Source organism: Zalophus californianus, chromosome 11 (genome assembly GCF_009762305.2).
Source record: "Zalophus californianus isolate mZalCal1 chromosome 11, mZalCal1.pri.v2, whole genome shotgun sequence".
Taxonomy (NCBI): domain Eukaryota; kingdom Metazoa; phylum Chordata; class Mammalia; order Carnivora; family Otariidae; genus Zalophus; species Zalophus californianus.
The window spans coordinates 55004172-55017686 of NC_045605.1; the positions used below are offsets into that span (position 1 = coordinate 55004172).

Sequence of the window (13515 nt, forward strand, 5' to 3'; positions counted from 1 at the left end):
ACATTGAACTCATGTGAGCCAAAAGGAGAAATGTTGACTCACTGGGAGTCAAAGGAAGCTGAGGCACAGAGGCTGAAAGATCGCAGTAAGCTTCGGTGGGATTTACTGCCCCATTCCTTCCCCACCAACTCAATTCTTACTTAAATTTTTAGGAGAAATAAGTGTAAATGTTATATTTAGCAAGTGTGTGTGTGTGTGTGTGTGTGCGCGCGCACATGTGTGTGTATGTGTGTATGAGAGAGAGTTCAGTAATTTCTTTCAGTATTGCCTACCCTTTAACATCCATGATGAACAAAATGTCAGATATTTTAGTACAGATGTGCCATGCCAAACCATAACAGAGCCCGAGGCAAAAGGTAAAGCCTTTTCTTTAGGCTGTATTTGAAATTTAATTATTTTGTTTGTCATGGATTTTTCATTAATTTATATAATTTTTAAAAGATTTATTTGATAGAGCATGTGTGCAAGAATGAGCAAGGGGTGGGGCAGAAGGAGAGAGAGAGAATCTCAAGCACACTCCCCAGTGAGTGCCAAGGTGGATAGGGGGCTCAATCCCAGGAGCCTGAGATCATGACCTGAGCTGAAATCAGGAGTTGGATGCTCAACCAACTGAGCCACGCAAGTGCCCCATCATTAATTTAGATTTTTAAAAAATATTGCATTAAAACAGTATTTATCTTTTTTTTTTTTTGGAAAACAAAAAAACATACAGTTTTATTGTTGACATACAGTAAATTGCCTATTCTTTAAGTGCACAATCTGGTATGTTTTGATAATTTGAAAAGTAACACTCATGAAACTCATGGAACCGTCACAACAATCAAGATTATGAAGACACCTCTCATGCCCCAAATCTTCCTTGTGTTCCTTGGTAATCCCTACCCCTTTCTCTGCCATCTCTTTTATCCCCATAGTACTGCTGATCTGCTTTGTCACTACAGCTCAGTTTGCATTTTCTAGAATTCTATATAAATAGAAGCATACGGTATGTGCTCTTTATTTTTGTCTGGTTTATTTCACTCATCGCAATTATTTTGCAATTCATCCATGCTCTTATGTATATCAGTAGTTGTACTTTTTTATTGCTGATAGGTATTCAGTTGTACAAACATAGCATAATTTGTTCATCCATTCATTCCATTCATCTGTCAATGGATGTGTGGGTTGTTTCCAGATTTTAGCTGTTATAAATAAATTAAATTTAAAACAGTATTTATCTTGATTACTGAATATTTGGCACCTTCCTTCCATTTTTACACCTGGTGCACTACTATTTTGCTATTTTTTTTTCTCATTTTTTGTCTCACTTTAGATTAATGGAGTATTTTTTATGACTTTATCTCCCCTCTGGGCTTATTAGCTATACTTTTTTTTTTTTTTTTAGTGGTTGCACTAGAATTACAATATGATGTTTAACCTATCACCTCTTCCTTAAATATTATACATTTTTTTGTGTGTAAAATACAAATCTTTTAACAGTATACTTCCATCCCACCTCTCCCATCGTTTGACCTGTTACTGTCATCAATCGCACAATATGTTGTTATTAATTTTTGTTTTAAATGGTCAGTAATCTTTTTTAAAGATTAAAAATTAGAAAAAAGTTTTAAGTATTCACTCATGTATTTATCGTTTCTGGTACTCTTCATTCTTTTGTGTAGATTCAAGTTTCCAGTTAGTATTTAGTTTTTGCCTAAGAGTATCTTTTAATTTTTCTTAGAGTACAGATCTGTTGGAAAAACAATCCTATCTTCTATTTCCATGAAAACATTCTCATTTTCCTTTTATTTTTTTAAATATAAATTTATTTTGTGCCTTAGGGTGATGTTTGTGTGCTAGAAACATTTTACTTTGATTGAAATCAAAATAATTATTCAGTTTATTAAATTCAGAACCCTTGTTCTGAAGCTTTTAAGTTTAACTTATAAACCTTATTCCCACTCCTGGGTGGGATATGTGTGACATTCTTCCAGGAAGCTCCCAACTATCTTAATATTAATGCCTTGCTAGAGGGAAAAATAACCTTAACTTGAGAACAACAAGGCCTGGGTATCCTGTAAGTCTTCTCTAACATATGAAAATCCTTTTGAAACCTCCCTTTTCCTTACCTCCCCCAACTCCCAAGTATGTAATCAGCCACTCCACACAGCCCCGGTGCAGCAGGTCTTTCTGCCCACAGGTCGTGTCCTGATGCTTTAATAAAACTACCATTTTGCACCAAAACAAAACAAAAACTTATTCCATTTATAAGTCTAACTTTTTTTATTAGGTTTTAAAATTTTAATTCCAGTATAGTTGACGTACAGTGTTAAATTAGTTTCAGGTGTACAACGTCATGATTCAGGAATTCTGTACATTACTCAGTGTTCACCATGAGAGGTGTACTCTTAATCCTCATCACCTGTTACCCCTTCCAACTTGAAAGTATATAACGGGCCACTCCTCATGACCCCAGTGCAGCTCTTTCTGCCCATGGGTCCTGTCCACGTGCTTTAATAAAATCACCTTTTTGCACCAAAGACATCTCAAGAACTCTTTCTTGGTCATTGGCTTCGAACCCTAACATTTCCTTACATCAAATTAATCTTCAGTAAAACAGGAAAGAATATCTGCTGGGAAAAAGACAGTCTCTTCAACAAATAGTGTTGTGGGGAAAACTGGTCAGCTACAAACAAAAGAATGAAACTGGACCACTTTCTTACACCATACATAAAAATGCATTTAAAGGGGCACCTGGGTGGCTCAGCCGTTAAGTGTCTGCCTTTGGCTCAGGTCTGATCCCAGGGTCCTGGGATCCAGCCCCGCATGGGGCTCTCTGCTCAGTGGGAAGCCTGCTTCTCCCGCTCACACTCCCCCTGCTTGTGTTCCCTCTCTCGCTGTCTCTGTCAAATAAATAAAATCTTTAAGAGTTAAAAAAAATACATTTAAAATGGATTAAAGACCTAAATGTGAAACCTGAAACCATAAAAATCCTAGAAGACAGCACAGGGAGGAATTTCTCTGACATCGGCCATTAACGACGTTTTTCTAGATATGTCTCATTATTTTATGTATGGTGTATATGTTATTTATATTTATATATATATAAATTTATATAATTTTTAAAAGATTTATTTGATAGAGCATGTGTGCAAGAACAAGCAAGGGTCTTTTGTGGTTGCATATAAATTTTAGGATTGTTTGTTCTAGTTCTGTGAAAAATGCTATTGGTATTTTGATAGGGGTGCATTAAATGTGTAGATTGCTTTGGGTAGGATAGGCATTTTAACGATATTTGTTCTTCCAATCCAGGAGCATGGAACTCTTTCCATTTGTTTCATCTTCCATTTCTTTCATCAGTGTTTTATCAAAGTATGGGTCTTTCACCTCCTTGGTTAAGTTTATTCCTAGGTATTTTTTTTTTTTTTGGTGCAATTGTAAATGGGATTGTTTTCTTAACTTCTCTTTGCTACTTCATTATTAGTATATAGAGACACAATGGATTTCTGTACATTGATTTTATATCCTACAACTATAAGTCTGGTTTTTTTAAATTTTTTTTATTAGAGAGGTGGGGGAGGGGCAGGGGGAGAGAGAGAATTTTAATCAGGCTCCTCACCCAGCATGGAGCCCAATGTGAGGCTCAATCTTATGACACATCATGACCTGAGCTGAAATCAAGAGTCAGACGCTTAACCGACTCAGCCACCCAGGTGCCCCTATAAGTCTAATGTTTTAACCATCTTTTTTTTTTTTTTTTTTGCTTAAACAACAGAAATTCATTTTCTCATGATTCTAGAGTCTAGAAGTCCGAGATCAAGGTGATGGTAGGGTTGGTTTCTTTTGAAGCCTCTCTTCTTGGTTTACAGATGGATGTCTTCTCCCTCTGTGTGTGTCTGTTGTCCTAATTTCCTCCTTTTTTTAATGCTAAGTTAGCCACCATACAGTACATCATTAGTTTTTGATGTAGTTTTGAATGATTCATTAGTTGTATATGACACCTAGTGCTCATCACAACACGTGCCCTTTTTAACCATCATTTTTGAGGGCCTTTGAATAATACTTAATCCCATTTAATTTAGATGTTTTAAATTGCATTTATGCATTTAATATATTGTTTTGGTACTGCAGTTGTCTGAAATATTTTCAGAATACTTAAGGAATTCTTATAAATTTAATACATTAAATGTGTTAACTATAGAGACCTTAAATGCTCTTGTATCTTTCACATCTGTAAATGTAGTGAGATGTTTCTTTGTGATTTTTTTTAATTGAAAACTGGAAATTTGAATCTAATAATGTGGTAGCACTAGAAATCAGTTTCTCCCACTTCCTCAGGGTTTCTGTGTTTTTTGTTATAATTATTTTTACATCACTTAGGATGTCTGTGCTGTGGGTCAATCTGAGGCATAAAATCAAGGTCTTAGGTTTTTCTGATCCTTTCCTTGGGAATGCACAGTCACTTTCTAATTTTCCCCATATACGCAGCTGTTTCTAATGTGCTAGCCTGTAATGTCTGGGAAAAGGAGAAGAATGAAGAGGGGTAAAAAGCATGCTAGTCCTTTAAATTTCCTGGCAGTCACTTTAGCCTGAAAGGAAGGACTTTGCAACAGCTGGAATAGGTGCGACAACACAACGGTTGCTTGCCTTTCTGTCTGTCCTTCTGTGGCAAAAAGCAGCAAACAGTGACCAGAACACACATTCCCTATATTTGGAGTACAGTGTTGTTTGTGCTACCCTGGCTCTCACCAGCTGCTGTGTAAGCTACTCTTGGAACTATACACAGTTGTTTGCCATGTGGCTGGGGTGGGGGGTTGATAGCTGCTAATGTGCTAAGAGCTGAAATTGAGCAAAATTAACCCCAATTTATGTAAGTCTTCCCCTAGAAGTTGCTAGCTTTTTAATATACTCCAGAGTTCCAAAATAATTACATTAGACACAGTCTGCCAGTGCAGTTGTTGTCTAAGTTGAAAGACAGATTCCTGGTGCTTCCTACTTTGCCATTTTTCCAGAATCCTCTTTTCTTTCCTTTTTTCAAAGATTTTAAGTTGATAGTTATTTTCCTTCACCATTTAAATATGTTGTTTCACTGATTTTTTCTCTTTTCTCTTTTTATCTTTTATCATATTTTTTGATGAGAAGTGTGCTATTTGCTTACCTTTATTTCTCTCTAAATATGTCCTTTGTTTTCCCCTCTGCCTACCTTTACAGTTTCCTTTCCTTCATCAGTTTTTGGGTGTTTTTTACCAGTTTGAATGTAATAATCCTTAATGTGGTGTGTATATATGTACTTTTATATTTATCCTTCTTGGTATTCATTAAGATTCTTGGATTTGTTGATGTGTAATTATCATCAAATTTTTAAGATATTTTACTTTCATTTCCTCAGATTTTTTTTTGTTTCCCCTGTCTTTTTAGAACTCCAATCATATATATATATATATATATATAATATTGTCTAATAGTGTGTTACAGGTCATTTGGATAGATTCTATTCCTATATCTTCAAATTCTCTTATCTGTACGTGATCTGTAATATCTAATCTGATATTAAGTTCATCCAGTGAAAATTTCATTTAATATATTTTTTCAGCTCTAGAATTTCCATTGTTTTTTGTGTCTTACAGTTATGTTTTTATTATGTTCATGTTTTCTTGACATTATTTAAATACACACCTGTATTTTTGTTTTGTATGATTTAATACCCTTGTTGATTCATTCTATCATCTCTTTCATTTCTGAGTTTGTCTTTATTGAGTAATTTCTTTTGGTTCTGGTTACAGTTTCCTGCTTCTTCACATGTCTGGTAAATTTGGGTTACATGCTGGACATTGTGATTTTAGGCTAGGTGATACATTTTACTGTATTCCTTTAAAGAATTTTGGACTTTTGGGCGCCTGGGTGGCTCAGTCGTTAAGCGTCTGCCTTCGGCTCAGATCATGATCTCAGGGTCCTGGGATCGAGTCCCACATCGGGCTCCCTGCTCCGCAGGAAGCCTGCTTCTCCCTCTCCCACTCCCCCTGCTTGTGTTCCTGCTCTCGCTGTCTCTCTCTGTCAAATAAATAAATAAAATCTTAAAAAAAAAAGAATTTTGGACTTTTCTAGCAAGGAGTTGAATTACTTAAAGTTAATTTGATCCTTTGAAGGATGTTTTTAAGTTCTTTAATAGAGGCTCTAAAGTCATTCTATTTCTAAATTATCCCCATTCTAGGGCATGACCCTCTGGAGTCTCTAAAGAATGCCTTTGTAATTACTGAAGTCTCTCTGCTCTTGCTAGATGGAACTTGAAAGATTCATACCCCTGTGTGAACTCTGCACATTGTCTTAGAACTTTCTGGTAATTTTTCTTTTCTTACAAGTTGTTCTTTGCAAGCTTTATAGTTTTACTCTGCACATATACTAATTGATATTTGGCCATACACTCAAAGGACCTCTGCATATTTCTTTGGAACTCCTCTTTTTTTTTTTCCCCCTTCAGAGCTCCATTCTTTGTGAGACTCTAGCCCACAAATTCTAGCTATCTTGACCTCTCTTTAATCTGTTCTCTTTCTACTCAAATCAGCATGCTAGCTGGGTCCATTTTAGGTTCCCCCTCTCTGTGCCACAGTCTAGTATACACCTGCAAGAAGGAAGCCTGGGTAATGGAAGAGCTAATTTCATCTGTTTACCTTTTCTCAGAGATAATCATATTGTGCTCCCAGTTCCCCACTGGGCTGAAAAGAATTATCTTCCTCATTTTGTCCAGTTTTCTAGTTGTTTATGGGCAGGAAGCTAAGTCTTAGCTCTGTTACACCCTCATGGCCATTACAGAGTTCTCTTCACAGGTATTTTAATGAGAAAGGAAGAGGGATTTTCATAAAACCGGAGATATTTCAAGGCAAATAACAGATAAGAGAACAAGGAACTTTTCTAATGATACCATCTGATATGAAGAGTCTAGGGCCAGAAATACTCAGGGCAGGTACCTACCTGGGAAATGGGTCAGAACAGGGAGATTAGTGTGGTTTTGGGACCTCAGAGCTTTGCCCCATCCCTACCCCACTCACCTTACTCTCAGGTTATTACTGTACATACAGTTTTCTTGCTGCCAGAAAGCCCCTAGAGAGGGAAGCTACTTTTTCACCATCACTAATATGATTATTATATGTCACTAAATACTGACTTCTAGACCATAAAAATATTGAAATCAAAGTGTAAGTGACTAGTACTTAGTATGTTTCTGAGATTTGGGAGGGAGTAAGGAACCCTAGTAAGACTTGTGACATTGATGGGCTTTCTGAGAACCTTATCTGCCAAGGTGGCTGAGTTCAGCCTTTCTCCCTCTTCTTTTCCTCTTCTGCCTGCAGTTATGATCAGGTACCTTTTCTCATGCATGACAATCACCTGAGAAGAACAACCAATATTAGGGAGGTCCTGCCAAATGCCTCCTTCACACATGCTAGCTTCTTCCAGTGGAGTTTCCTGTCGACTCTGAATGCAGGCAAATGGTTTGTACAATCACGGGTAAGACACATTCCCCAACTCAATAAACCTGCATTAAATGTCTCTTCTATATGAAGTCATGTGCTGCTCCTAGAAATAAAGGCAAGCATACACAGAATTTCATCCCAGTTTGGTAGCAGAACTGTAGCACTGACAGGAGGGCTTTTCCAGGAATGCAGTCAGTATAATTGCTGCTTTCTACATTCCCTGGAAATTCTGAAGATGAACTTGTAAACTTACTTTTGTCATTTAATTCCTTTTTATCAAAGCGTTTCATTAACTTTTATTGTATCTACCATGTACACAGCATTTTCCTAGGCATTTTGAGTAGCTCACAGTCATACATGAGGCAGACTGGGAAACATATTTATTCTAGCCTCCTCTTCTTATCATTCAATAAATATTTATTGAGTACCTTTTGGGTACTAGGCACATGGAATACAATGGTGAATAAAACACACTCAGCCCTAATGGAGTTCACAGGCTAGAAGAGACAATTACAATACACTGTGATAAGTGCTAAACTAGAGTTAATTTTAGGTTGCTTAGGAGCACACAAGAGCAACTTCTAACTCAGTCTCAGGGATGGAGAAGGGGGATTCTGGAAGAAGAAGACAATGAAGGTGTGGTAAAATATAAAGCATTGCTGTGTACAGTGTAATTTAGAGGCAAGAGTGAATGGTTCTACTTGAGAGAGTTGAATAGTTCATGCAAAGGTATCATTTGAGCTGAGGGAAGATCATTACTAATGGGAAGCATGGGCAATGATGGTGGTATATTTCAAAGATTACAGTACACTGGAGCAAGAGTGGATATGGTGTGCATGCATGCATGTGTGAAAGAGGAAGAGAAGAATGGAGGGAGGGAAGGAGAGAAAGGTGGGTAGGGAGGAAATGGGAGAGAGATTTGGAGAAGAACCTGGGAAAACATGTTGAGAGGAGATTATAGCAATGCTTAAATAACAAGTTAGAGAGTTTAGAATTATCCTGAGTATTTTAAAGTGGCTAAAATCAAAGGTCACATTTGCATTCGATAAAAATTAAATCTGCCTTCCCAAGATAGATTAAAGAAAATAAAACAACTTAGATTCCAATTTATCATATGTCTAGGGGGAATCCACGTGACCTAGTTTATACCAGTCAGATACACTCATTTGAGACTTCAATTTTGAAAATAAACATCTGAGCACAGCAAGCATTCATATTGCTAGCACCAGTAACATCAGAGATAGTGTGGTATGGGTATCAGCTCTCTTATCAGGTAATTATAATTAGGAAAATAAGTCTTAAGGTATTTTTAATTGTATACTTGGGCCAGAATGGAATTTTATTTATATTTTGATATTAACCCTGAGAACTTACTTGATCATTTTTGTGTAAAAAATAGTGTTAAGTAAAGCATTATGTTAAAATGCACCTCTCGGGGCGCCTGGGTGGCTCAGTTGTTAAGCATCTGCCTTTGGCTCAGGTCGTGGTCCCAGGGTCCTGAGATCGGGCCCTGTGTCGGGCTCCCTGCTCAGCGGGAGGCCTGCTTCTCCCTCACCCTCTCCCCCTGCTTGTGTTCCCTCTCTCGCTGTGTCTCTCTCTGTCAAATAAATAAATAAAACCTTTTAAAAAAATAAAATAAAATGCACTTCTCTGCTTCAATTTCATTCTATTAACTAGTGTTAATATAAGAGATAGCTGAAAGTAGATTTGTAATTACAGTATCTTAGAAAACTTGTTCTTATAGGAGTATATAGCCTATAAATACTGTTTCCATCTGTGAAAACCTGGTATTCCAGGTTTCTGTGTGTACGTAGGCTCTCTCTGTGTCTCATCACACATGAATAAATAGACACATACAAACTAGAGATGCTCCATTAGAATGTATATATTGGGTTAGTCAGCCATAGTTAATGTTTTGGCAAATGTGCCTTTCAGATGAAGAGGCCAATATTGTGTCTGATGTATAATGTATGACTCATAAAATCTTATTGTAAGTGATAGGGTTAGATATGTTATTGTAATAAATTTTGGTGGATTTTTTAAGGATTAATAGTTTTATTTTAGCATATTTAGGTGGCATGCTTGCAGTATTTAGTTAATACTATTACTATGGCTACCGAAGAGTATCCTGAAACCTGGCGTTCCAAATATGGTTACCTAGGGGACTTTATTTTTAGGTTTAATTGTGGAGTTTTCTTTGCTTGCATGCTGTGCAGTCAGGGATGGCTGAAGTGGTGTTGGCGTGTGAGTTTAAAGATTTGGATGTTTGGATACTCTTTCATAGCAAAGGAATTGTTTTTGTTTGTGAGGATTATTCTGGTCATTCTTCATTGGATGTGTAAAATTATGAATTGATGATGGTGGTGAGTTGATCATTATTTGTTAGTATATTCCTTAGATTATTGGTGAAAATTAAATTGTTAATCTGATTGATAATGAAATAAAAATAGAGCAGTTCTGGTAGTTGTTCCTGGAAGTTCAGCTGAGTTCCTGTTTCTCCAGCAAAATCAACATTTCTGTAGAACTTTCTTATATCTTTTTGTGAAAGTATAATTCTCAAAACGATAAAAATATAATTCTCATGCAGGGGCGCCTGGGTGGGTCAGTTGGTTAAACGTCCGCCTTTGGCTCAGCTCATGATCCCAGGGTCCTGGGATCGAGCCCCACATCAGGTTCCCTGCTAAGTGAAGAATCTGCTTCTCCCTGTCCCTCTGCTCCTCCCCCCCATTTGTGCTCTCTCTCTCTCAAATAAATAAAATTTTTTAGAAATATATAATTCTCCTGCAACTAGATAGTGAGCATGAGTAAAAGTTTTATTTAGCACATTAATGAAAGAACAAATCAGGATGACAAAACCTACTCAAAAGAAAAGTGAGAAACCAACATGTGTATAGTAAGTGCAACAAAGAAATGCTGAAATTAGATTGCTAGATTAGATACAAACTTTGTTAAGATACTATTACATATATATATAATATGTACTACATGACTATATGATACTATATGACAATAAAGCTATACCTTTGGAGTTATCTTCTCTATCAGAAAATATCATTTGCATCTGTACTGGACAGAAATCATTTCCATTTTTATCAGTTTTCTACAACTTAACATCTAACTTTATGTAGTTTTGCCCTAATCAATAGTAAATAGTAATTCAAACAAAGTTACCTTCCCCTAAGAGTCAGATGACCCTTACACGGTTTTCTTAAAGAATGTGCTACCATGGGGCGCCTGGGTGGCTCAGCTGTTGGGTGTCTGCCTTCAGCTCAGGTCATGATCCCAGGGTCCTGGGATTGAGCCCTGCATTGGGCTCCCTCCTCCGCAGGAAGCCTGCTTCTCCCTCTCCTACTCCCCCTGCTTGTGTTTCCTCTATTGCTGTCTCTCTCTCTGTTAAATAAATAAATAAAATCTTAAAAAAAAAAAGAATGTGCTACCATGATACTATATGGTCCAACAATCAACTTTTTGCCTTATTTGTAAGTTTGAATAGTTTAACAGTCTCATTTCATAGTCATAATTAACTTCTATAGAGTATTTAGAGGTTCATCTCAGTGCAGTGTCGTGTTATTTTGGCTTTATTAATTTCCTTAGGTTCCTTGTTGTATAATCAGCAAATCTAGAGCCAGATTGTGTTAAACAACTTCTTAGTCTGTCAAATTAGATTCTGTCTGGAGATTATGTATAGAATAAAAAAAATTCATTTTTAATAGTCCCTATCACTCCAGAGCTCTTTTTATCACTATTATTTGCAAAATAAGAAATTAATCTTTACCAGGTTTCACCTGTATACCTACAAATATGGGCAAATTCCTCTTTTTCCCTGCTAGGCAATGATCTTTCTTACTACCTGTGATGCTGGTACAGTGTCCAACAACAGATAACCAGTTGCTAACAAGTTGGACAACCTAGAAGAAATGGATAAATTCCTAGAAACATATCACCTACTAAACTGAAGCAGGAAGAAGTGGAAAATTTGAACAGACCAATTCCCAGGAATGAAATTGAATCAGTAATCAAAAAATTTCCCACAACAAAAGTCCAAGACCAGATGGCTTCACAGGTGAATTCTACCAAACATTTAAAGAAGACTTAATACCTCTTCTCCTCAAAATATTCCAAAAAATAGAAGAGGAAGGAAAGCTTCCAAATTCATTATGTGATGCCAGCATTACCCTCATACCAAAACCAGATGAGGACACTACAAAAAAAGAAAGAAACAAACAAACAAACAAAAAGAACTACAGGCCAATATCTCTGATGAACACAAATGCAGAACTCCTCAACTAAATGTTAGCAAACTGAATCCAATGATACATTAAAAAAATAATTCACGATCAAATCTAATTTGATCCTGGTATGCAAGGGTGGTTCAGTATTTGCAAGTCAATCAACATGATACATCACATCAGTAAAACAATGAATAAAAACCCTATGATTATTTCAATAGGTGCAGAGAAAGGATTTGACAAAGTAAAACATCCATTCATGATAAAAGCCCTCAACAAAAATAGGTTTAGAGAGAACATACCTCAACATAATAAAGATCATCTGTGAAAACCCACAGCAAACGTCATACTTAATAGTGAAAAACTGAGAGTTTTTCCTCTAAGATCAGAAGCAAGACAAGGATGTCCATTCTCATCATTTATATTCAACATAGTACTAGAAGTCCTAGCCTCAGTGACAAGGAAGGAAGGAAGAAAGGGAGGGAGGGTGGGAGGGAGGGAGGAAGGAAGGACAAAGAGAAAAGAAAAGGAGGGAGGGAGGAAAGAGGAAGGAAGGAAGGAAGAAGGAAAGGAAGGAAGGAAGACATCTGAAAGAAAGACATCAGAATAGGAAAGGAAGAAGTAGAACTGTCACAATTTGCAGATGACATGATACTGAATATAGAAAATGCTAAAGACTCCACCAAAAAACTACTAGAGCTACTGAATGAATTCAGTAAGGTTGCAGAATACAAAATCAATATACAGAAATCCATTGTTTCTCTATACACTAATAATGAAGTAGCAGAAAGAAAAATTAAGAAAACAGTCCTGTTTATAATTGCATCAAAAAGAATAAAATACCTAGGAATAAACTTAACCAAGGAGATGAAATACTCATACTCTGAAAACTATAAAACATTGTTGAAAGAAATGGAAGATGACACAAATGGAAATAATTCCATGCTCATGGACTAGAAGAACATACATTGTTAAAATGTCTATCTTACCCAAAGCAATCTATACATTTAAAGCACCCCTATCAAAATACCAATAGCATTTTTCACAAAACTAGAACAGACAATCCTAAAACTTATATGCAACCACAAAAAAACCCAAATAAGCAAAGCAATCTTGAAAAAGAAAAACAAAACAATGTATCAGAATCCCAGATTTCAAGATATACTACAAAGCTATAGGAATCAAAACTGTGGTACTGGCACAGAAATAGACACATAGATCAATGGAATAGAATAGCAAGCCCAGAAATAAACCCACAATTATATGGTCAATTAATCTTCGAGAAAGGAGGAAAAATATGCAATGGGAAAAAAGACAGTCTCTTCAACAACTGGTGTTGGGAAAACTGGACAGCTACATGCAAAAGAATGAAACTGGATCATATTCTTACATCATAGATAAAAATGAACTCAAAATGGATTAAGGACCTAAATGTGAGACTTGAAACATAAAAATCCTAGAAGAGAGACATTGGTCGTAGAAACATTTTTCTAGGTGGTCTCCTGAGGCAAGGAAAATAAAAGCAAAAATAAACTATTGGGGCTACATCAAAATAAACTTCTGCACAGCAAAGGAAACAGTCAACAAAACTAAAAGACAGCCTACTGAATGGGAGAGGTTATTTACAAGTGACATATCTGATAAAAGGTTACTATGCAAAATATATAAAGAACTTATACAACTCAACACCAAAAAAAACAAATAATCCAATTAAAAAATGGGCAGAAGACATTTCTCCAAAGAAGAGCTCCAGATGGCCAAGAGACTCAGGAAAAAATGCTCAACATCACTAATCATCAGGAAAATGCAAATCAAAACCACATGAGATATCACCTCAC

At 36.3% G+C, this 13515-nt stretch overlaps 1 protein-coding gene across 5 annotated transcripts in view; it reads left to right on the forward strand.

Annotated features, from left to right (window-relative positions):
- GDPD4 (glycerophosphodiester phosphodiesterase domain containing 4) overlaps window positions 1-13515 on the forward strand; it is a 144827-nt gene that overhangs the window by 58978 nt on the left and 72334 nt on the right. For 3 of the 5 annotated variants that reach the window (XR_003517535.1, XR_003517536.1, XM_027580376.2), the window contains exon 11: window positions 7326-7482. The exons of 1 other annotated variant lie outside the window; for it this stretch is intronic. Coding sequence is in view for 1 of the 4 variants with exons in the window: in XM_027580376.2 (XP_027436177.2) it covers window positions 7326-7482 (157 nt within the window). In the remaining 3 variants the exon portion in view is untranslated. The remainder of the gene's footprint in view (window positions 1-7325; window positions 7483-13515) is intronic. One more of the 5 variants, XR_003517537.1, reaches the window with a different exon arrangement.